Source organism: Nannizzia gypsea, genomic scaffold (genome assembly GCF_000150975.2).
Source record: "Nannizzia gypsea CBS 118893 supercont1.4 genomic scaffold, whole genome shotgun sequence".
Classification (NCBI taxonomy): Eukaryota; Fungi; Ascomycota; class Eurotiomycetes; order Onygenales; family Arthrodermataceae; genus Nannizzia; species Nannizzia gypsea.
Window position 1 is genome coordinate 2692433 of NW_003345198.1, and position 21747 is coordinate 2714179.

The window sequence follows — 21747 nt, forward strand, 5'->3', positions numbered from 1 at the left end:
TATTCGTAGGGAGGGAGCCCTCCCTATATCGAACGGACCGTGGGTATATAGCCTCTGTGTACTCCGTAAGTATAAGTCAGTATTAGAGGAGATTGGACAAGGATCCACTGTCCACTTAGAGGATAGCCATCTGGATCGGGTATGCGTGGACGGCGATTATATATCAGACTGAAGAGTGAATCAGGACACGCTTAGAATACACAGCAGTAATCCTAGGATCGAGGTAGACTTGTCTCACGAAGAGGTCAAGCCAAAAAACAAATGTCTAGCCAACGCTCATGCAAGTAATGCGATGGGGAAAAACCGGTTGATCAACAAGAAGAAGTAATAACGAAGACTTAAAAGGGAACAAAAATCCTCCCTGAGGTATCGTTTGATGAGCGTTCTTCCTGGCGAGCAGTTGAACGGCAGCAACAGAGCCTCACCCGACTCCACAGACAGGCAGGCCGCCGTAAAACAACTGAACGGTAGGCAAGCCAACTTAATAACCAAGAGAACTGGTGTCTGGCAGATTAAAAAAAAAAAATGCGCCTCTCTAAGCTGGGTGAGGCGCCAATCTTCTCCGTATCTTGTGGCCTCCCTAGTCGTTCTCCGTACATACGGATATTGGCTACGCTGCCACGAGAAACTGAAAAAATACCCATGGAATGGGGGTTCACACGCAAGGGAGCCATGCTATTACTATCGTACGGAGGATGTAGTAGGACGGAGTTAGGGTGACCGTGAGGTACCTGCGACTCCCATATGTCCAGCGCGCCAGAAGCAGGTACCGGGCTTATCGAGCGGCAACTGCGTAAGTTGGGATATATATATCGCGGAAAAAAAGCAAAACATGGGAGAGACTGAGCAAGTCGCAGGAGCACGTTCAGTATTCATTGGATCGGAACCCATCCTTATTGTGACTGCTCGGCCAGGGATATTGATAACTAGTGCGTATCGGCTAGTTAACTAACTTCTTACGACGCTGTGTGAATCAAGGCGCCAGACGGTCATCCATCCATCTATTGTTCTCTGGCGGCCTTGCTTACCGAGCAGTCAACGCCGCCATATCGTCGTCACCACCATCACGACCACCATTACCGAGAGCCACCAGGATGTTTCCACCTTGCGAATGCCTTTTTAAGGCGCGGTTGGTTGACAGTTGGTCGTTTTGCGATTGTGGAGACGACAAGTAACAACTCACAATGTTAGTAATCTCACAAAAAGATTCATCACGTGAGATGTTATTCATCCTATGCAGCCGTCTATTGGTTGAATACTCAGGACTAGTCCGAATATGATGAAAAGCTTAAATAAACTGCATCAATTAGTCAGCACTCCTGATTCGCAGGTATAGATTATTTAGTATAGATGATTCCAAGCTCTGTAGCATGAAATATAGATTTATTCTTCCTTAATTAGGAGCACCATATGCTCTGTGGGAGGAAGTTAACAAAAAGTATGAAAAAAGGCCACATGATTTTAATCTATTAGTTTATTATGTTTATCCCAGCATTTCAGTGAGAGCGCCGACCACATATACGTAAGTATACTCCGTACTGAGGACACTCATCCTCTTTGCCTGAAAAGTCTGCCCCGACCACAGCCCAGAGTAGTGGTGAGTAGTATAGTTCAAATAGTCATAAAAGACTTCTCTGATTGGACAATTCCGTGCTAGTTGCGGCTGGGATAGCAGCGGTGATTTTCCTTTGTAGGTTTGATTGTAGAGATATCTCCGCCCGGCCAGGTTCGCATATCAGGTAAGCAAGGGGATGCAAGAGAGTAGTTACTGGAAGCAGTAGACAGTTCTGATCGGGGCGTGACAAGGGTTATCCACATCAAGGGAGAGTGAGCTCAGATCTGGGGTAGTCCGTTGGTAGTAGGTGTGAACCCGTAAGTTCAAGGTTGCTGCGGGAAAAGAATGAATTGGAAAGGTATATTTCACTATTCTTTCTCTCATCTCATCAAATGCTTAGTCCCTGAAGACAAAAAGTCGATAGACCCCTGGTTAACTCCAGTTGGTAATTGTGTATTAATTGGCTCGTATTATGCAAACATGTTGATGTACATTAGAAAGGCGTAAAAAAACAATTTAACTTGGGCCTTGCTGGACTGATGCTCATGAAGGCTGGGGAGTCTGATTTGGTAGTTCCACAGGGTGGTCGTGCCGCCTAGCTGGTGATGATGGTGACGATAACGGCTGCAGCGGAGGGCCCGATAGCTGTGGTACTTTGGTATATCCACCTGCTAGTTCTTGTGGTCTTCCGACAGGTGGTACTGGCGGGACATCGTAGGCTTCGGTCATGTTCTCGTTTCCCTGGGAATAATACGTCTCGTCTTGAGGGAACGTGTTCACTGGAGCGTACTGTGTCTTGTAAACAGGGGTTGGAATTCCCTGATCATATCGAGGTGGTTCGGTGTTATTGGCAACTGCCAATGCTGCGTTGGGCACATAGTACAGGGCAGAGGCTATGGCTGTCAGCAGGAATATGTGGTTCAGAACATAGCTCTCAATACCACTATCAACCCATATCACGATGATACTAGTGGCGTACTTTGCAAATTGGGCTATCGTGAGGAGGTGTGCAAGTGTCCGTAATTTCTAGAAATGGAGTTAATAGATCCGAAAAAAAAAGGGGTCAAGGGAGGAGCGTAGAAAGTAGTCAGGTATTATCACTTACACCGCTCCTGCGAAGCTGAGGCGCCCTCTTAATGGCTATGATATGGTTCACAAAGGCCGTAAATGATCCGAGAACTCCCAGTATATGATATACAATGACGAAGATCCCTGCTAGGCCCCCATAGAGGCCGACAGCAAACCGAGCGAATGCAGTGAAGTCAACGTTAAAGTCGGTAATGAGCCAGATCAACAGTGCAATGCAGACAATCACGTCAGCCCCCATCAGTATGACAAGCGTTTTATGGCCGATAGAAGTAACTCGTGACAGTACCCCCCCCGCACACTCGTGCATCAGACGAGTGATTGGAAGCAGTGTCGCGGCGAGTAGGAGAAATCCGGAGATAAAGCCAAGACAGCCGGTGACTATATCGAGCGTAAAGGGGGTCATTTCAGACGTAGGTGAGCACTGCGAAGTAACCAAACTTGCAAGGTCCAATATATACGCTCTATATAGATTAAAGTTAGTGATATTATCAACAATGATCGTTATGAATCGGCTCAAGTACATTGATTGGGCTCCAAGGGACAATCCCAGTACTGTCCAAAGTGCTCCCTCTTTTGCATGGCCATTTCGATGGGCCCGTTTTCTGCGGATAGGGAAGTTATACACCAGAACCAGGCTGGTGATGAGAAACAGAACAACGAATGTTAACAGCAAAATCAAACTTAGCTCCTCGAAGGCGTGTGGGTCACAGGTTGAGCTTTCAGAGCGAGGTCGAAGGGCCATCTTATGCTAGTGGTAAGTGTGGATTCAGTTTAACACTGCCTGCTAGATGAGTGTCCCTCACACTCCTTTTCAGTCAAAAGTTGTAGTTGTTTCCTTGTTTCTTGTGTAATGAGGGAAAAATGACTAGAGGAATTAAACCTCTACTTGTAAAAGAGCAATCTGAACAATTGAGCAGTTCCAAGAGCATGAACTGCTCTAAATAATAGAATAGGGGCCCGCAAAAGCTGGCAGTGCCCGGTCGATGTCGGGGAACCCTAGTGGCAGCTGCATCCATATAAGCCCTCAAACACCTAAGTTAACTGTTGGCCCCGTGCGTACTCCGGGTAGCTAGGCGCCAACCGCTTTCTCCTAGCCACCCCAGCCCCACTGAGCAGCGCTGCCTGCCATTTTTCGAAGTGGGAAAAGCCTGTATTATATCAGCTCTGGCAGCTCGGGCTGGGGGCAGAGGGCAAATAGAGCAATTGTGATGGGTCTGTCCTGCTGATCTGCGGGTGCGAAGGCAGGCAAGCACAAACGGCCATCCTTACTTAATTGTTGCCCACATGTAATCTGCATGGTACAGCGCAGGGGTATCTGGCACATCCAACAGCACAAATTCTTGGCTTAAACTCCTATTGGCGAGGGCCCTGGCCCCCAAAATAGCTGTTCATAACACACTGCCTCCCTTGACATTAATATGTGCACTGTTAGATATCCATTATACGATGGTGAGCTCCATATTAAGGGGCTGTGGGTTTAATTTTGCCATTAATAGACACTCCAGATGTCGATAGAGGAAGTTTGTTGGATGGAATATTCAGTAGTTAGTTAGTAGGCTCTTTGACCTCTGCCTCGGATGGAGATGGACCATCCATCTGTGACCAGGTATAGGAAATGAATGGTCGGACCCTGGCAAGATAGCATTCGATGATGTGGGCTAGTGAGTCTGTGACGACTGGAAGAATAATAAAAAGGGCTAATTGGCCACATTCGCTGCCGTAATTATTGTAGTCATATTGTTGGTTAACCAGGGGCGTATCGTGCGAAAATAGGCCTCTACTAAGACTACCCTTATTGTTGGCATTAATGGTTGACGGCTCAGCGCCCCATTATGGGTTTGCCAAATGTGGCCAGCATGCTCAAAGATATGCAATAGATGAACGTGTCACCTTTAGCAAGATATCTGCTTATCTTGTCGCGGTTCGGGTCGAAGTCGAAGTCGAGAAGCAAAAAATAACCTTGGAACCTAAAAGACAGGCCACGTGTTTTCGTTAACTAGGGCCCAGTGAAGCAACGGAAAGCAAAGACGGACCAAAAACCAACGATGACTTCAAAACGAGCCTACGGGATCAGCAGGTATTGCGGCTGCCATACCGTTTTTCTCCTTTGGGATCTACCTGCTCTGCACCCCTTACGATCGTTTGACCTTGAATATATTAGCATGTTGGAGCCATTCTCGCGTTATAGCCTTGGTGAATGTCTCAATGCCGCAGAGCCATCCCTTGTGGCGGTTAACTAACTAACTACTCGCGATCACACCAAGGCTTACATACCCTGGTTGAGTCACGCACTTATTTTTTGTGGGTGAACTCCCAGTTCAAATAGAATAATAGTTTAACTAGAATATTTAATTTAAATATACCTCTTTCTTTAAATACGTACGGAGTAATATCTCTACTAAATATATTATACTTCTAGTATATAAACTGGTTAAAAAGGATATTTAAATACTTTCTCTATAATATTATAAGAAAAAAAGGCTAGAATATATATTATAGTTATTACCTTTACTTATCAATACAATCTACCTTATAAATATCTACTTTCTTATATTAATAGTATTCTATCTAGATCTAATTATAAGTAGACTTCCGTATGGGCGGTAAAATCCATTGGTAATTTGGGTGGGATAGGTGGGTGAGGGCCTAACTCCATCCCACCCAAATTACCAATGGATTTTACCGCCCATACGGAAGTCTAGTACAAGGCCCTGCAGGAAGAGGATGATGGCGATATGACCCAAGTAGAAAATGGTTCGTTGTGCAGCTCCGATAGAAGAATATCGGCCCTTCCTTGCTTCTGTTGCTCTGAAGACTCCCTCTCTATATTCCTAACACTTTCCAACGTTACTTGGCTGTTATCTGACAGAAGGGTGTTACGTTTAGTGGGTTATAACGTTTTAGGGTAGCTGTGTAGGGAAAGTGGGCGGAAAAAGAGTAGTTAATGGTAGCCTTGGTGCTTGAATGAGACCTTGAAAGCTAGTGGCTGAGCCATCGATGCGCCATTTCTTTTTTTTATGTCCCGTTCTAAGGGTTGATATATTTCCCGTGCAGATGTGGGGGAGCGCCTGAAGTAACCAACAGTATATCTGTCCGTCTATTGGCATGCTCACTTCATCGCTTGAAAGAGTGCAATGCCCAACAAGATCACCATTTGAAGCTACCGCCCCCCATTGCAGTGGTAAATATTCCATATTCTTGCGTGGCTCATCTGATTTCCCAACACCAGATAGCTCAGAGTCAAGGCAACACGCAGCTGCAATAGCAGACTGCAACTCCCTGCGACTGGCATACCAGATTTAAAGCGCTTAAATCCTAATGCAATCAAGCAGATAATCATTGTAGTCTCCACGGTAATGCTACAAACAATAGCAGTTGGGGAGTAGCCACACGTAAAGAGATCAGCTGAAGGAGTACGCTGGAGGACTTCATTGTACGCTTCGATTCCAACTAGGTAGAGGCTTTGCGAGATGAGCCAATGCAGTATACCCGATGTACCCATAAGCGGGATTGCGTAGCGGTAAGGCAATGAGAGGAAGTAGGTGCTCCGTTGCGATATTCTAGGCGCATCCGTACTCGAAGGCCTTTTCGCTGCACGGCATATTGGCTCCATTCTGCAGCCATAGTCATTGTTGTAACAATACTGTTGAATGCGAAATATATGATGGAGTATATAAGTTGTGGCAAATTTGCCATTAGGGTGTTGGACACCAGGGATGTAGGCCAGTCACCCACTATCAAGGTGCGCGGATCAGTTGCTTGCAATCCGACCAACCAAATACCACTGCTGTCTGAAATTGTACTAAATCCGTATCCTAAAAGTGAAATGCAAACAATGATGGAAGCGAGGTATCTGTTTCGGTTGGCACAATCGTTATAGTAAATGATTTGAGAGTGGGAAAGGAGACATACGATATTATACCTAAGGTCCATCGTCTATTTGCCACAGCAGAGTGCCACCGTTCGGGTTTCTCGTTATATCCCGTATAAATTTGATAAAACCAGCTAGGTTTAGATGCATCCGGGGCTTTCGTAATGTCCTTCATGGATAGCAAACATTTCCCGCGTGTCGTCTCATCCGGCGTTCTAATAAAAGATGCAACGGCATCCCCAGTAGTCAAAATAGCGGATATTGTCGTGAGGGCAACGTAGCATATAGCAGTCACCTTAATAGCGATAAAGATAATAACAATCACAGTTAACGGAAGGCTATACTGAAGCTTGCAGTGAGCTGGTGCCGGCTCAGCAAGGCAGAACCTCACTTGATGGGACCCTACTGTCCAGTTGGACGCTGCAACCTGAGCCCGGATATCTGGGAGATGGAATCTGCAGTCATGTGAATCTTTCTGGTCTCTCTCCGAACGGCTAATTTCATCTTCCTCAGGACACAGCCATCGGTAGGGATCAGGCTCGGGTTTTATGGCATTTCTGTAAAGAGAGGGGCTAAACACGCGTTGATAGTCGACAACAAGGTATTCGCTTTCGTTCTTGGGCTTATCTGTCACCAATAGTAGGTTAAGGTAGGCTGTTTGATATGTTGTAGCATATGCATCAAGGCACGCAGAGTTATCCAAATATTTAAGCGTCTTATTACGCCCCATACTATAAAGTCGAGTAAATGTGGAATTGATAGCAGGCCGCTGGGGCTCATAATCGTAGACAGTACCCTCGGGAGGAGGACTGTAAAGAGAATCTCCGGGTTCATAAGGAAACCTAGTAGGTAGAACCAGCGTCATGTCCTCCGGGCTATTCCGTCCAAGGGGCTCATCTCCGAGAAAGACATAATAGGCATTTGACGATAGAGTGGCAAAAATGGTCGAGTTATAACTTTAAGTCCATACACTAAGTGTCTAATCCTCAGAAAAAAAGGGGAAACGGGAGGGAGGGGGAGGCAGCGTTGGACGAATTACTTACATTAAATGTAGGGGAAGGGATGATAGCACCAAAATTATCCACAGTATTGCTCTTTTCCGTGATATTCGGCGAAAATTCCTCACACTCGGCACACCGATGTCAAGCCAATCTAGCTTTTTATGAGATCTGTTGATGTCGGGTCGGCGCACTCAGACATTGCTAAATGACAGCACGGTTAGCGTATTACTACTACCAGGGGTAACTAGCGCCTCCATTATACATACCATTGTAAAGTTACTTGCACCCAATAAAATGGTACTGAATATATTAATCACCAAGTGAAATCCAACGCTCAAATCATGCATATGGTCACAATCACCGTCATAGAGAACTCCACGCCCATTGCTGAGATTATGATGTGTGATAGCCCATAGAACGAAGCCGAGATTGAACCCAAACACAAGAACTCCCACAAACGCAGCCAAAGACAAGGTGAATCTCCATCCTTTCGGCCATCCCTTAGGCTTTTCCTGGCAACCGTCGTGCTTTTCGGCTTCAGCTTCCGCGCCTGTGGCTGGAACTAAAAAGCGTGTGTTCTCCTCATCGCTGTCTCCTGTAGGGTATTGTGGGATATATCGAGTAGATTGTGACTCCGTCATGGCCTATACAGGTTCGGGAACGTTTTTTGCATTATAAGGTGGCTAGAGGTTGGGTTTATCGTTTTATAAAGTTAACAACAAGGGGCGCGAAGTTGCAAGGCTTCCATGGGGCTGTGATGTTAACATAAAATACGAGCTGAGCCCGAACCAGGGACTGGGGCCGTTGTCATCAACCTGCCTAAAATAGCACAATCAGCAGTACTATGCATGTGGCAGTTTGAGAGCGCAGCTAATCCGTATAACCACTAGGTATATATATACATCAGCCACGGTTTAGTTACGTTCCGGTGGCGGTGCCTTTCCCAGGTGCGCCTGTTAAATACCTGTGTGACACATGGCAGCCGCGAACAAATGAGGATAGCTACAGATACGGAGTAAACACGCCCAATATATAAGCTCCTGAAGTCGACAGCTCTCGCATGAGGCCGAGTTATAGCTGCGCTACTCTCCTCTAATATCTTACACTCCGTCCTTGAATTAACTACTGGACAGCTATTGGGGTCATTGATACTATAGGTGCAACCTATGAATGGATGGTAGCGGATGGCTGAATGCCGTCTCTTCTAGACTACGGAATGACAGAAGCTCTAAGTATTCTGCAATGGGCCAGGATATTGCAGGACGAAGGACGATACCCAGGACTAAACGGCCTCATCCTATGGTCTCTCTGGCTCCCATTGCAGGGTTTGTGCGAGATGCTTACATAGAAGTGAAGTCAATGTCAGTCACTGACATACACCGCAATAAGCCGGAAAGTTTGTTATGAATAGTTAGTTAAGCTAAAACTTCAATCAATATTCAAACCTTATCAGAAGAAAAATTAGCACACATTTCCACATTGCCCACCAAAGTCTTGCGGTAGGCCCCCTAAGGTCGCTTCTTCGGGCGCTTTTGGTTGCTCTCGCCATCTGGCTGGGGGCTTGGCCTCTTCTGCCCCTGTAGGCTGACCTGATTGGTCTCCTCCAACACATCCGGTAACTCAAGAAGTTCCCATTCTTCGAGCAATTCCCTCTCCTTGCGTGGTTCTAGGAACATGAGAAGGCTATCTAGATGGCAGTCGACTCTGGACTCGATGTCTTCGAACCCGACACTTTCATATAAAGGTGATTGATAAGCCATGCCAATGACCTCGTTGATATTTATTTGGGACCGAAGATACCCTGTGGCCACTGGCGCAGCCGTAAACCAACCCGTCCCAGCGCCGAGTATCAGGAGGTTTTGCATCGCAGAGAACTGTTCCATCTTCGGATCTGCGAGCTGTAGCCCTGCACCCTCCGACATGCTCCGAATTCCTGCAGCCAGTCGTTTGTACTGCGTTTCTAGCTCACTTTTATAAAGGGTAAGGCCCCTAAACTGAGGGATGCTTTGGAGGTGGTATGACAGAGCGGTATAGTAGCTACTAGAGTTACTGTTTGGACGTCGCAGCTCTAGATCCCAATCCTTCTCCCCCCAAGACAGCATTTCATCGAGTAACCGGCGGTGTTCCTCGATAGCTTGGCTTTCCACTTGATGGAAAAGGATAATACCACAAAGGAGATAGAACTGATGAACTCGGGGTCTAGACACCTATAGGATAGTTAGTATATATGAAGCTACAGACGGAGATAGGGGGCTGCATACCATAAGTAAATCCTGGGTTTGCTGGGGAGCCTGGCCAAGTTCTCCCTCAAGCAATTGGATTTCCCCCTGAACACGCCCTAATACGTAGGCTAGCTCTTCACGCCTGCCTCGTAACGTATAGATGGTTTTCTCCCTTCCCCTGGCTTGGAGGAGTTGCAATACAACTTCAATCTGCACTTTCAGAGCGATAACTTCTGTCTGATGAGGGTTTATCCCTTGTCGTAACACCCAAGGGTTCTGGTCTGATTCGCATTCGCCTCTCGTCCACATGTGAGCTAAAGAATCTTGCAGGACTTTTACCTTCCGCAGAGCCTCTTCCCACTGACCATAGGTTAGATATCTGCAGGCTTCCTCTATCTCTTCTTTGAGATCAATAATCTCTTCTTTCCGAGCCCGAAGGAATTCATGCGTAATTGTTTTATGCAGTTCAAGATAGCCCTTCAAATCTTTTGCCAACCCATTTGGTCGTATAATCTTGTGGTAAGCTATCTGGACACCTGGACTGCTAGAATTTATCGCATCCGCTGCAGCTTGTAGAAAGCTGTCTTTGTCGCAAGTAAGGGTACCGCATATCCGTTGAGCATTAGGGATACCTAATCTGGAAGGACATGCTGCAAACCAAAAGTTCTTCCCTCGGAACACATGGGAGCCTTCAATAGCGCAGAGGGTTCTGTCCACCTTATATATGGCAGATAAAGTTAACCCAGGTGGGTCATGGATGTAGTAAACTTCAAACTGACGTGACATTATAGAGATTTGTTGGACACAAGGAAACGAAAAACAGTAGTTGATCGCTTGTAACCATGCCAGACGGGAAATGAGAGAGGAATAATTCTTTATATAATATAGTAAGGCTCAGCAAGTAGGAGGCCCTCCTAGATACGCCCCCTAGCTATCAACACTGCAATCAATGCCCATACGCAATCTTCAAAATGGGCCAAACTAGACCACCACCATGAACCATGGGTTCAAGGGTCGATCATACCGCACTAGCAAGTGGGTGGCTGTACAGAGTATAGGAGGGTCCAGTTGTGGTCGGTGTGGCGGTCTCGGATACCGTGGAAAGGGTGCCTCGACCACCATTGTTGAGTGTCACTCGAGGGGCAGGACTGGTGTAGGCGGCATAAGCCGAAAGGACCGTGTTTATGTATCACAATTTGCTGGATTTGAGCCTTAGCAAACATCATAATCCAGCTAAATAGGCAACTATAGGCAGATATTTACAATCCGTTGATTAAAGTTTTAGCTGCTACCCCGCCGCATATAAAAAGAAAACGGAGGTGTGAAAATAACATAGGAGAGATTGCTTCAAACAGAGCCCCTTCACAATGACAGAGTCCCTTCCAGACGAGGAGCTACTCCCAAACATAAGAGATGATTTTGAAAAGCTAGGAAACCGGCTCTTCGAAAGTACCACCAAGTTTGAATACAAGTATGGGATAAAATATGTACTGATTCTAATCTTGATACTAATCTCACACCACTCTTTCGCAGAATGGTCTGTTTAATCGCTCTCTTCATAATACTTCCTGCCCTCTAAGTCATTTTAGGGCTGTAAAAGCAACCCGGGCTATCCTATATTCCACATTGACAATGACAAACTCCTTTGGCTTCCTGAGGAGTATTATCCTTACTATCCGATTGCCCTCGGTAGAGGAGAACATTCCAACGCACCAATTTCACATCGCGGGTATATTGGGCGCTATCCTGTTATATGGAAGGCCGTGAAGGAATTCAGCTAACTCCGTGAATTAGCCATCTCCACGGTTAAGAGTAAACGTATATCCGCACTTACCACTGTAGATATCCTGATACCTATCAATAGAACAGGATATCTTCTCCGCAAACTCGCGGATATGTATGTACGCGGCGTCGTCCAGAAGAGCGCGAAGAGCTTGGATATATAGATATATGGAACGCGTGCAAACATCGAAGATCGAAGGCTTTACACTTCCGTCGGCCCATGGATGGAAGGATAGGATATCGTCTTTCCCAGACAAGACTCTTCTAGCCCGTCGGATTCCCTCCCGTATACATATTTCATCGCTGTCCCTTATCTCTTAGGAACTCTTCGATTTTTCCATTCCGGCGCTCGCCCACGTCGTTTGCTAAACTGAGGTTATGGGCTATTGCATCTACCTGAGATATCTCATAATGCTTCATTTCCCATGCTACCCAAGTAGTTATGATAATAGACGATGCTGGGAGAAAGCTCTCGGAAAGAGCTCGAAACTCGTCTTAAGAGGATGGGGTACCTAGTTAAGATCCCAGCACCACTTTTGTGAAGCATAGGTGCCAAGCATCAGACTTTACAACTGGCCTTCCCCAACACATCTTGAGCGACTTGTTCCAGCCTGGATGTCAACAGCTGTGTACGAGTCGAAGCCGATCAATTGACTCAAGCTTTAGTCATGCGGGGCCGGCCCGCGAGCGGATCCCCCGAAACTTTGTTAGCTTAGTTAGGTTAGTTAACTAGTTACTAGGTAGTTAGCTTGGTAACTTTCTTTTTTAAGGTTACAAGGTGAATCAGGACGGCCTGAGGCCTCTGCAGACCATGTATCATGTTACTCGACAGATCGCCAGCGAGATGGTAGAGCAATATGTCGGTTAAAACTATTATCATAACTATGTCTTGGGCTAAGGACGACGTCTATAAGAAAACTTGCCTCCCCCTGCCCCTGGAGTTGAACTCGAAGCAATTCTTATACATCGCAGCCTTTTGATTCGAAGTTCCCCGACTATCTCCACATTAGTTATGATTCTCGCTTGGTTGAAACAATGCTGGGGGACGAGGCTGAAGGAGCCCATGCTTCCGTTGCCTGGGTAAGTCTTACTCCCCTTCTACGAATACGCCCTACGCCGGCTAATGATTAACTACAGCCCTGAGGGGGATTTTATCGATGCGTGTCATGTGGAGCACGTTGTACAGATCTATACAATTAATCGCGACGGCGCTCTAATCAAGGTTCAGACCCCACATGGCGACGAGAAGGTTGGAAGCTGTTCTCTTGAAGAGTTACGGCGAATGCCAGGAGTTGGGACTGCTATCGAAACGGGTGGGAGAAATACTCCCTCTGACACTGGATACTTGATCCATCGCATTGGGGCTTATAGGGAGTAGGCATACAACTAGGGTCCTCCCAGCCTTTACATATAGCTAACGCGCTGCCTAGTCGAGAGCCCATATATGACCCCGGCACTGTTGATTTTATTGAATTGTGTGAAGGTGTCGAACATGTGAAGGGACAGTACTTTGTTTGGGCTGTGGTCTCTAGAGGTGGAGCACGTGCCAGGGCAATCTTCCCTAGCATACGCGAGTACCTCCGGTGTAAGCGGGCGATAGCTGCTATCCCGCGCAGACATTTGGAGGCATTTAGGCTCTATAAGAATATGGAAAAGAATAACCTCTGACAGCCCCTATGGCAGCGAGTGGAGTTGGTATGGACGATAATACGTTATTCTGTCGGTTTCGGTGTTCGTTAACCATCATTAGCGTTAGCTAGTTTCTTGGCGCATATTCTTAGACAGGGAGTAAGTTGACTAGTCAAACCCAATATCTTCGTTGGATATCTCGACTTTCTCCGCTTTTGAGATGCAATTTCCGTGGGAAGCTACACTAGAGCATGCACGGGTCATTGGGCCAGGTCAGACACGCAGCCAAGCGCCTGGGCTCGGTCGATGGTGACTAGAGGCCTCAGGATGCAGCAGTTAGCCACATCACGTTAGCTTCCTAGGCATTCCTCCCGCGAGTTACTGGCCAAGTTGTCAAGAGCGGGTTGTAATTAAGTAACTAGCTAGTTAGACCCTGGGCAGCAAAATATCCGCCATAACTACAGTCTAGCCCCTTTGCCATTTTCAAGACTTCCCCGCCACGGCTGCAGGGTTTCTTTCAACCGCTAACTAACCGTTTCCCTCTCGCTACTCCGTATATTCTAACGATATCTACCTCGTTGATGCTCCCCCAGGCCACATCAAAAAGACCGCCTCGCTTGTATGCTGGGTAATGGTACCAGATGCAGTCAGGTTTGGTATAGCCCCGTTATTACTTTTTCTTCCTCTGGCCTGCTTCCTTTACACCAGCCATTATGCACCAGAGTTCTTTTGGGATCACAGGCAAGCAGGGGTCTTGACATTCACCCAACTTGGGCTCTGATGAGATTTCCTAACGCACAACTGTTTTATTTTGTCTAGGTGCATCACTCTAAGTTAACAAATTCCATCTCTGCTCCCGACTTGAGCGAGAGTGATATTACCCACAAGTTGGATTTGATACAGTAGCTGACCATATTTCTCTCACCCCCGTATATTCAAGTTTTGTCGGATAGCACACTTTCTTTGCCACGCCTATTCGCTCATCTCTTTGATAATGGTTGGCTCTGGGAGGTTGTTTAGCTTGCACTCCTCTTGCCAGGATTTCCTGGAGCATCATCCCCACATGGGCCTTCGCAATACGCGGCAAACAACAGGAACCAACAACGCTACTTTTTTATCATTATTCGCTGGTATAAACCGTTCCACTTGCTGATTCATTATAGGTGATATCTGCTTACCCCGTGATAGGTAACAGTTTGTTCACTTCTAGCTCAAATCGTGGCTCCCGGCTAGAGGAGGAGCCAGAGAGTGTGGAGATGGTTCCCCTTGAGATAGGAAATGAGCAACAGGTGAAGGCCTACTATGAATCTGCATTCATTACCTTCCAAGAAGCCAACTGCCTCAGCGTGGTAAAAGCGTATATCAAGCTCATGGAGTCGCACGAAACAATCGACTATTCATATAATGACGACGACGAGAAAGGGACCCCAAAGGGGCCCAAGCCAGGCTGGTGGCCAAAAAACCTCATCTACCGTGGACTCGATAGCCAGACGCAGGCAGAACAAATATGTCTCCTTATCCACATCTTCCGCGAGCTCGGAGATACATATGGCATTACCGCTGATAAGCTAGCGGAAGCTGGGCGTGATGTACGGCCACAGATAAAACCCCGTAAGAGACTGGATATCCTGGATGAGCTCTATAAGGTCCGGAGGGCAGAAGAGAGCTACAAGAGGGGCGAAATAGGTAGGCTTGCGCAGAAGTATGGAATATGCATCGGGCTAACACGATTATAGATGCAAACACTGTGCTTTATGTAAAAGAAGAGCACGTAAAGGCCAACCAAGGTCTGCATGTGACAGATGATGCCGACTAATGCCATATACCCACGGGTTAGGACGGCAAAAATCGACGCCTTGCTTTACACATTCTCTGTAGCCTAAATAAGGCTCTAGATATCCCATTCAACCAGAGATCCCTCCGCCTCATAAGGTTTACGGTCTAGTTCGTGTCATTCGCTCCGATTTTATCAGAGAGAGTGAGTGATAGCCCTGCCCTGGTATCTGCCTCTTGAAAGATTATGAGTCTTCGGGCAAGGCCAGCGATAGATATGGGGATATACCCCTCGTCCGCTTCTAAATTCTGAGGGCTTTTGCTGTCTTGTGCTCCATACCCTAATATCCTTGAAAAACGGCCCTACCCAATTGGGATATAGTCCAGACAAACCCCTTTCATACTTGGAACGAGCTTCGAGAATCCTTAGTGCCTCTACCCGGTATCCTTCAATATCGCCTCCAGCCTCCCAATTTTGAAACAGGGATAAGCCAGCTAAACAGGTCTCCCGCCGCAAAAGGCATACACACTGGCCTATACAGAGGTCGTGCGGTCGCATAAAACCATACGCTGTCATGGGCCACATCTGATTGTGGTATCCTGAAAGAAGCCCTGCTCAATATTCTGGGTTGGAGAATCCATCTTTCATCGTTGGCACGAAGTGTGATAAAGTTGCAATCGGCTCTCATGTATCGGTTAAGGGAGGTGGATCAGGGAACTACGGAGTACATCTGCCAAATATTAGCATGGGAATAGAGGATAGTCTGTATCGTTATATGGGCAAAAGAACGGGAACCATGAATACTTAATTTCTGCAAGTCATACTAGGCGTAGGAAGCTTACTTGCTACATGAAAACAACCGCGCGTTTTGTGTTTGTTGTGCGAGGCGGATACGCGGATGACATAGTTAAATAACTGGTTAGCGTAAAACTCCGTAGTTATTTCTTAATTACATCCCCTAGCAGGGCCCCCAGTCATTAAGACTTGGCATAACCACCACTAATTTTAAATAGGGCGTGTGCCCTAGCATTGTTGTATCAACAAGCTCCAACTCCTATTTAAAAGGCTCGGCCCGCGGCGGCAAACTAACCTTTGTCTATTTACATGAGCCACGTCTTAGCTATTCGAGGCAAACTACACATGTGCAGAATGTACACCCCGGGGACGCTTAGCCACCGAGCTTCATAGCCTTGGAAAATGCAGAGGCACTTCGCAGTCGTAGCCCGATAACTAGTTATAGGCATCAGCACTCCAACTGGCTTCAGTAACCGCCGGGGCAAAATGTTCCAAACTGGACCACGGAGTAAAGATCTCATTTTTAAGTCACTAATAACCAACCAAGTTGCTACTCAAATTTCTGACCATACCAGATTAAAGAATCCCCTTTTGGAGCTATCATATGACGAAGCCATCATATCAAGCCGGCTATATAAGTAACAGAGGCCCTGCCCCTGTTACCGGCCTTCCATTTTATCTAGCATCTACATTTACAGAAACCCTTACGGAAACCATTGCTCACTACTAAGATGAAGCTCTCAAGTATTTTATATTATTCTTCCTCTCTCAGCCTGCTGGGAATAGTGCCTGCCATGGCTCTTCCAGCGAACCAGGGGCTGTCAGCCCGGCAAGAGGTACGATTGACACAAGACAGCTCCTATATCCTCGCTGGAACATCCAAATCTTACATGCAGACAACATGTATAGCCTCATATCTTTCCTGAAAGATGTTACCCGGACCCATGCAAGAATGTGAAGTACGATCCTAAACATGCCGACTCTGTGTGCGGTGATCCACGTCTTGGACCACTTTCCTTACCAAGCCGATTCCCTGTGTCGAATGAGCTAGCCACCTATGCCAGACTCGGCGGCCTCTGCCCGGATGAGTTCCTATTGAAATGGGCTGGGAGCCTGGATCCTTCGAAGTGGTACAACTACCCCGAATTCCACGGGTTTGCCCTGGATTCTCAAGGAAAGCCAATAACGGCCGAGGTACTGCTGGCCGTGGGGCGGAAATTTGACCGATTTGGCAATCCAACAGGCAACTTCCTCTCGCCTTTGGGCTCAGCATATATCTCGCGAGCGCTGCCGCCGGCAAACCTCGCACCTGGCCCGTCAGGCCAATACCCGGACAACTATCATGTTTATCAGGTGGTGAAAGAGTTTACGGGTTCACTTGGTCCAGTAGCCAGCTGGTTTGGCCAGCCAGGCTTAGGCTCGCAGATTTACACTCAAGTCAGTATTGCTGAGCTGCTCGAACAAAAGTTCCTGCGAGAGCTGAAGGAAGAAGAGTTTGATGAACCTGTTGAATATTCATATGACCCTCCTCCAACAAGACCTAGCAAGGCCTAAGCGTTGGCTTTGCACTCTAAACAAAGCTCATAGCTAATAGTTTAATATGAAACTTGAGGCCATTCCTGGGTAACATATAAAATTTGGCGCTCTTCACATTTTGAAGACTGACTGGATCTCTCGAGTAATACTTTGCATCGGTAATCAGCATTTAGTTGAAAGGAGATGGATATCAATATGAAGTTGGTGGAGTTGATGACCGTTGGGCTGATGACTTATTATACAAGGATAACAAGCAGCATCTAATAGGCAGACCAGGCAACGAAGCAACAGCTAGCTTCGCCGGTTTGGGATACGGAGCTGTTTTATCGACGCGTTAGCCTGACCATACCTCCTACCCTGCAGGGAAGATGCGAGAGTACCTAGGTAGCTCTGATTCATTCCATGGCACTAACATGTTACATGATGCATGGTTGGAGACACCGCAGGCATTTACGCACGTATAGGGTCTATGCGCCGCTCCGGCGCTTCGTGACTAGACCACATTATTATATTCACTTACACGCCACTAGGAGCCGCCTACCAATAACTATACTATAGCTCTTTTGTCAGTTCTTGTCAAAGAATGACCCTCGCTGTTTATGCATGACGTTGGCAACGTGACATCCGAGAATTGAACAGGATTCAGCATAAATCCAAAGCCTCAAGATAGGGCCCTGTAGCAATCCACGCCAATTGTTGATCCCGTTGGTCACGCCCCTTTTATGTTCCACTGTGCAGATCTTCGATAACTAATAAGTAAGTTGATTTCACTAACCCGATCACTAACTAACCAATCCAACCCCTGAGCATCCCTTATGAGGTTCATCCTCACATCGTGGTGAAGGTCCCGAAATCCGGCGACTTTGAGAGAGAGCAATTTCAGAAAGAACTTAAGATCTATGAGATCCTTTCTCAGCATCCAATATACCCTTCCATAATGCAGTGTTTCTTCTACGCGGATAATGGCATTTTCCTTCAGTGCACGAGAGGTGCGATCCTTATGGGTACTCAACAGTTGTCTCTACCAATCGCCCCATTAGATGTCACCCTCTTTTCTAGGATACAAAATAAACATACTCGGGACCTGCAATCTTCTGTGGTTACTAAAGTGGAGAAACTGGAATCTCTACCCCTACGAAAGGAATGGATGAACGACCTCGCTCAAGCCGTTGCGTTTCTAGAATCGCTTAATCTCGCCCATGGTGATCTGCGACCCGAAAATATTTTGCTTAATCGCAACTGATTAAAACTTTCAGATTTTGGTTGTACGGAAAAATCGGAACGGATTTTGAAGCTTGCATGGGACCATATGGAAGAATACTTAACAGCGATGAACAGAACCAAGGTCGAGGTGGAAGTTCCGGTTTCCTTGGTCCTCGAACCAAACAATTCGCCCTGGGTTTTTTATACTACCTCACAAACTACGGTTCTGAGGTTTATGGTGATCGATGTATTACCAAAGATCCTAAAAGAGCATGGACGTAAAGTTGTGGAATTACTGCAGAACATGGAATTTCCGAAGTTAGATGGTGATCCGTTAATTGACGAGATCATCAGCAAATGTTGGCACAACAATTATACCACGATTGCGGAATTGGCCGCATACACAGAGACGCTCGGAAGAAACAACCGCAGAAAGACCGAAACCGAAAAAACATCTCCGCTGCAATGGCGTGCAGTTATAGGCCGCATTATTCGTGGGTTATGGAAACGTTTCAGATCTTTGTGGGATTTCGTGCTCTGTCGCTCTAGCCAAACAAACCTGAAGTAACTACGGAGTAATGGTGGAGAACTGGATGGCTGTAGACGTGGAATCGGCCAAAACGACTTAGAGGATATCTCTTCCAAAAGGACATTCTGTCAGAATCTGGAGAAGCGCGGGCTTCTTCATATGCTTTCATTAGGTGAGCCAGGGCAACTTGGGTTTACTATCGAGTGGTATAAATATTCCACAGATTGAAAGGAAAGCTCGGCTGCAGATTGCGATCAAACTGTAGCTCTACGCGCGGACCCTTACATATTACAGTGAGGTTGGCCGGGGCTTGCTTTTTCAAATTCTACTCAGCCGCCACCATCATTTGAGGCAAGCAGTATCAGATACATTCCTACCATGCCTTGTTTTGGAAACTATGACTGCCCTTTGTGCTTGAAGTGCCGATTCTGCCCATCACGAATCCTCGCAACGCTCGTCCTTCTCGGCTTGGCCGGGACTTAGTTACCCCTGAGCGACTTCGGACGGAATTCACAGAAGGGTGTCCAGGGTCGAATGATATCACCTCGTAACTCGAACACCTCTCAATGTAGCGGCTCGGGTAGAAAAGGAGCAGAGGATCTAGATGCATGCTTGGGTCCCGAATTCACCTTGAAGGATAGCCGCAAGGTAGCCCACAATGGTCGGAAAGAGTCTTTGGCAAAGGTGTTACTCCCGCTGCTTGGAGATGGTGCAGATATGTTCATCCTTCTTCGTTGGGGTAGGGAATATGTATGAGTGCTAAATTACTCCAGTCCCGATCTTGAATCCAATTCATGAGACTGTCATATGGAGAGATACCAGACAAATTTGGTACTCACGCAGAGGTTGGTGGAGAAGATATCCCCTATGTTTTGGTGTCAAGCGCGTCGATATTTACTATATATCTTGCCGTTTTTTTATTCTTAAAGCATGACAGTAGTTAATAAACCGAACTTTGACCTCATGGCTCATTTAGTCCGCCGTACCACCACCTCAGCGGCGCATCAAGATCCCTGTCGATGCCTAACTAGCTGCATAACTAGCTACTTATTCCTTTGCGGGGAAGCTTGTCCATGCATAAACATATATATTTCTCCTCATGAGCGAGTAAGACTCGAAAAGAATTAGATCCAAGTGGGAAATCACTGGAAATACTGTCGATTTTGTGTTAGACACTTGTTATCATGGTCGTCAACGAGATCCGTACGGCGATGCGAGTTGATCGCAAGTTGCCCGCGGCAGAACAGCCAGGAGTACATGTAAGTAGACATACAAGCAGATGTAGCTAACTAAAAAGCTGACGCAGATATAAAAATGATAGAACAGATGGCATCCTGACAGTAAGTGGCTCTCTTTCCACAATTATCACTAGTGTTGGTCCATAGGCTGACGTGATACTTACATTCAGTCCCCGCCTGTGGTAGCATTAAGAACGGAGAAACAGTTAAGATCGAATGTCTTGACTGGACCGGCGGCCAAATCAAGAACAACGACTGCGCGGATGATGTCCGTGACGTTGACTTGACGCATGTCCATTACCTAAGTGGGCCGTTTGATGTAGAAACAGCAGAGCCTGGAGATGTGCTCGTTGTCGAGATCCAGGACGTCCAGCCGTTCCAGGATGAGCCGTGGGGATTTACTGGAATCTTCGCAGCTAATAATGGAGGAGGATTTCTGTCCGAATTCTATCCGCAGGCGTAAGTCAAACTTTTCGTTTCTTGCGACCATTGGTAACTACCTCTTCTAATAACATGGATAACTAGGGCAAAAGCAATCTGGGACTTCGAGGGGATATTCTGTTCCTCGAGACATATCCCCGGAGTTCGTTTTGCAGGATTAATCCACCCCGGAATCCTCGGATGTGCACCATCTACCGAGATCCTGGCCGAATGGAACAGAAGAGAGGGGCAGCTGATGGCAGAGCACGTAGGAGCAGAAGTGGCCAAGCCGCCCGAGATCAAGAATGCACACGCCGGAGGAGCTTCAGGTGAATTGAAAGCCAAGATACAAAAAGAGGGAGCTCGAACTGTTCCTGTATAGCTCCTCTCACTCCCGTCGTCTGCATCTAACCCAGTAATAACTAAAGGATTATATATAGGGCCGGCCTGAAAATGGCGGAAATTGTGATATCAAAAACCTCAGTCGAGGAAGCAAAGTCTACCTCCCTGTGCATGTCAAGGGAGCCAAGTTCTCTGTAGGAGACTTGCATTTCTCCCAAGGCGATGGCGAAATCTCCTTCTGTGGCGCAATCGAAATGGCTGGTATCATCACGGTGAAACTCAGCGTGATCAAGAACGGCATGGCACAAATGGCTATGAAATCACCCATGTTCATACCAGGTCCAGTCGAACCTCAGTTCGGACCAGGCAGGTATCTGACCTTCGAAGGATTCAGTGTCGATCATAATGGAAAACAGCACCATCTGGATGCTACTGTTGCGTATAGGGAGACGTGCAGAAGGGTGATTGAGTACTTGCGTAGATTCGGGTATTCGGATGAACAGGTGTATTTGTTGCTGAGCTGTGCACCAGTTCAGGGGCATATTGCTGGGCTGGTGGATATTCCAAATGCATGTACGACCATGGGAGTGCCCATGGATATTTTCGACTTTGATATTCGGCCTGAGGTTGTTCCAGAGAAGAGGGATCTAGGGAGCTGTGCTTTCACTAGTGATCGCAAGGGTTAGCTAATTAATATCCAAGCCGCAATCGTAATCAATTACCAACTGATTATCGAGTTATTTCTTATCACTTTCAAAAAT

At 46.8% G+C, this 21747-nt stretch overlaps 8 protein-coding genes across 8 annotated transcripts; 4 read left to right on the forward strand and 4 right to left on the reverse strand.

Annotated features, from left to right (window-relative positions):
- Positions 1-865: 865 nt before the first annotated feature.
- MGYG_05715 (hypothetical protein) lies at positions 866-1231 on the reverse strand (the record flags this gene model as incomplete). The annotated part of the gene is made up of 2 exons (XM_003173080.1): positions 866-926; positions 1029-1231. 2 exons carry the CDS (start codon positions 1229-1231, stop codon positions 866-868), a joined length of 264 nt encoding a protein of 87 aa, XP_003173128.1.
- Positions 1232-2098: 867 nt separating this feature from the next.
- On the reverse strand, positions 2099-3386 carry MGYG_05716 (hypothetical protein; the record flags this gene model as incomplete). The annotated part of the gene is made up of 3 exons (XM_003173081.1): positions 2099-2581; positions 2661-3105; positions 3166-3386. 3 exons carry the CDS (start codon positions 3384-3386, stop codon positions 2099-2101), a joined length of 1149 nt encoding a protein of 382 aa, XP_003173129.1.
- A 2708-nt stretch (positions 3387-6094) lies between these two features.
- Positions 6095-8157, reverse strand: MGYG_05717 (hypothetical protein; the record flags this gene model as incomplete). Its single annotated transcript, XM_003173082.1, has 4 exons — positions 6095-6459; positions 6567-7471; positions 7559-7671; positions 7783-8157. 4 exons carry the CDS (start codon positions 8155-8157, stop codon positions 6095-6097), a joined length of 1758 nt encoding a protein of 585 aa, XP_003173130.1.
- Positions 8158-9024: 867 nt separating this feature from the next.
- On the reverse strand, positions 9025-10524 carry MGYG_05718 (hypothetical protein; the record flags this gene model as incomplete). The annotated part of the gene is made up of 2 exons (XM_003173083.1): positions 9025-9723; positions 9778-10524. The coding sequence occupies 2 exons, from the start codon at positions 10522-10524 to the stop codon at positions 9025-9027; spliced, it is 1446 nt and encodes a 481-aa protein (XP_003173131.1).
- A 581-nt stretch (positions 10525-11105) lies between these two features.
- MGYG_05719 (hypothetical protein) lies at positions 11106-15483 on the forward strand (the record flags this gene model as incomplete). The annotated part of the gene is made up of 11 exons (XM_003173084.1): positions 11106-11209; positions 11328-11467; positions 11603-11635; positions 12291-12367; positions 12493-12600; positions 12707-12894; positions 12951-13103; positions 14161-14279; positions 14338-14835; positions 15062-15127; positions 15305-15483. The coding sequence occupies 11 exons, from the start codon at positions 11106-11108 to the stop codon at positions 15481-15483; spliced, it is 1665 nt and encodes a 554-aa protein (XP_003173132.1).
- A 1029-nt stretch (positions 15484-16512) lies between these two features.
- Positions 16513-17272, forward strand: MGYG_05720 (hypothetical protein; the record flags this gene model as incomplete). Its single annotated transcript, XM_003173085.1, has 2 exons — positions 16513-16554; positions 16628-17272. The coding sequence occupies 2 exons, from the start codon at positions 16513-16515 to the stop codon at positions 17270-17272; spliced, it is 687 nt and encodes a 228-aa protein (XP_003173133.1).
- Positions 17273-18191: 919 nt separating this feature from the next.
- Positions 18192-19025, forward strand: MGYG_05721 (hypothetical protein; the record flags this gene model as incomplete). The annotated part of the gene is made up of 2 exons (XM_003173086.1): positions 18192-18456; positions 18511-19025. 2 exons carry the CDS (start codon positions 18192-18194, stop codon positions 19023-19025), a joined length of 780 nt encoding a protein of 259 aa, XP_003173134.1.
- Positions 19026-20170: 1145 nt separating this feature from the next.
- On the forward strand, positions 20171-21672 carry MGYG_05723 (formamidase; the record flags this gene model as incomplete). Its single annotated transcript, XM_003173087.1, has 5 exons — positions 20171-20245; positions 20308-20326; positions 20395-20683; positions 20750-21020; positions 21085-21672. The coding sequence occupies 5 exons, from the start codon at positions 20171-20173 to the stop codon at positions 21670-21672; spliced, it is 1242 nt and encodes a 413-aa protein (XP_003173135.1).
- Between the last annotated feature and the right edge of the window lie 75 nt (positions 21673-21747).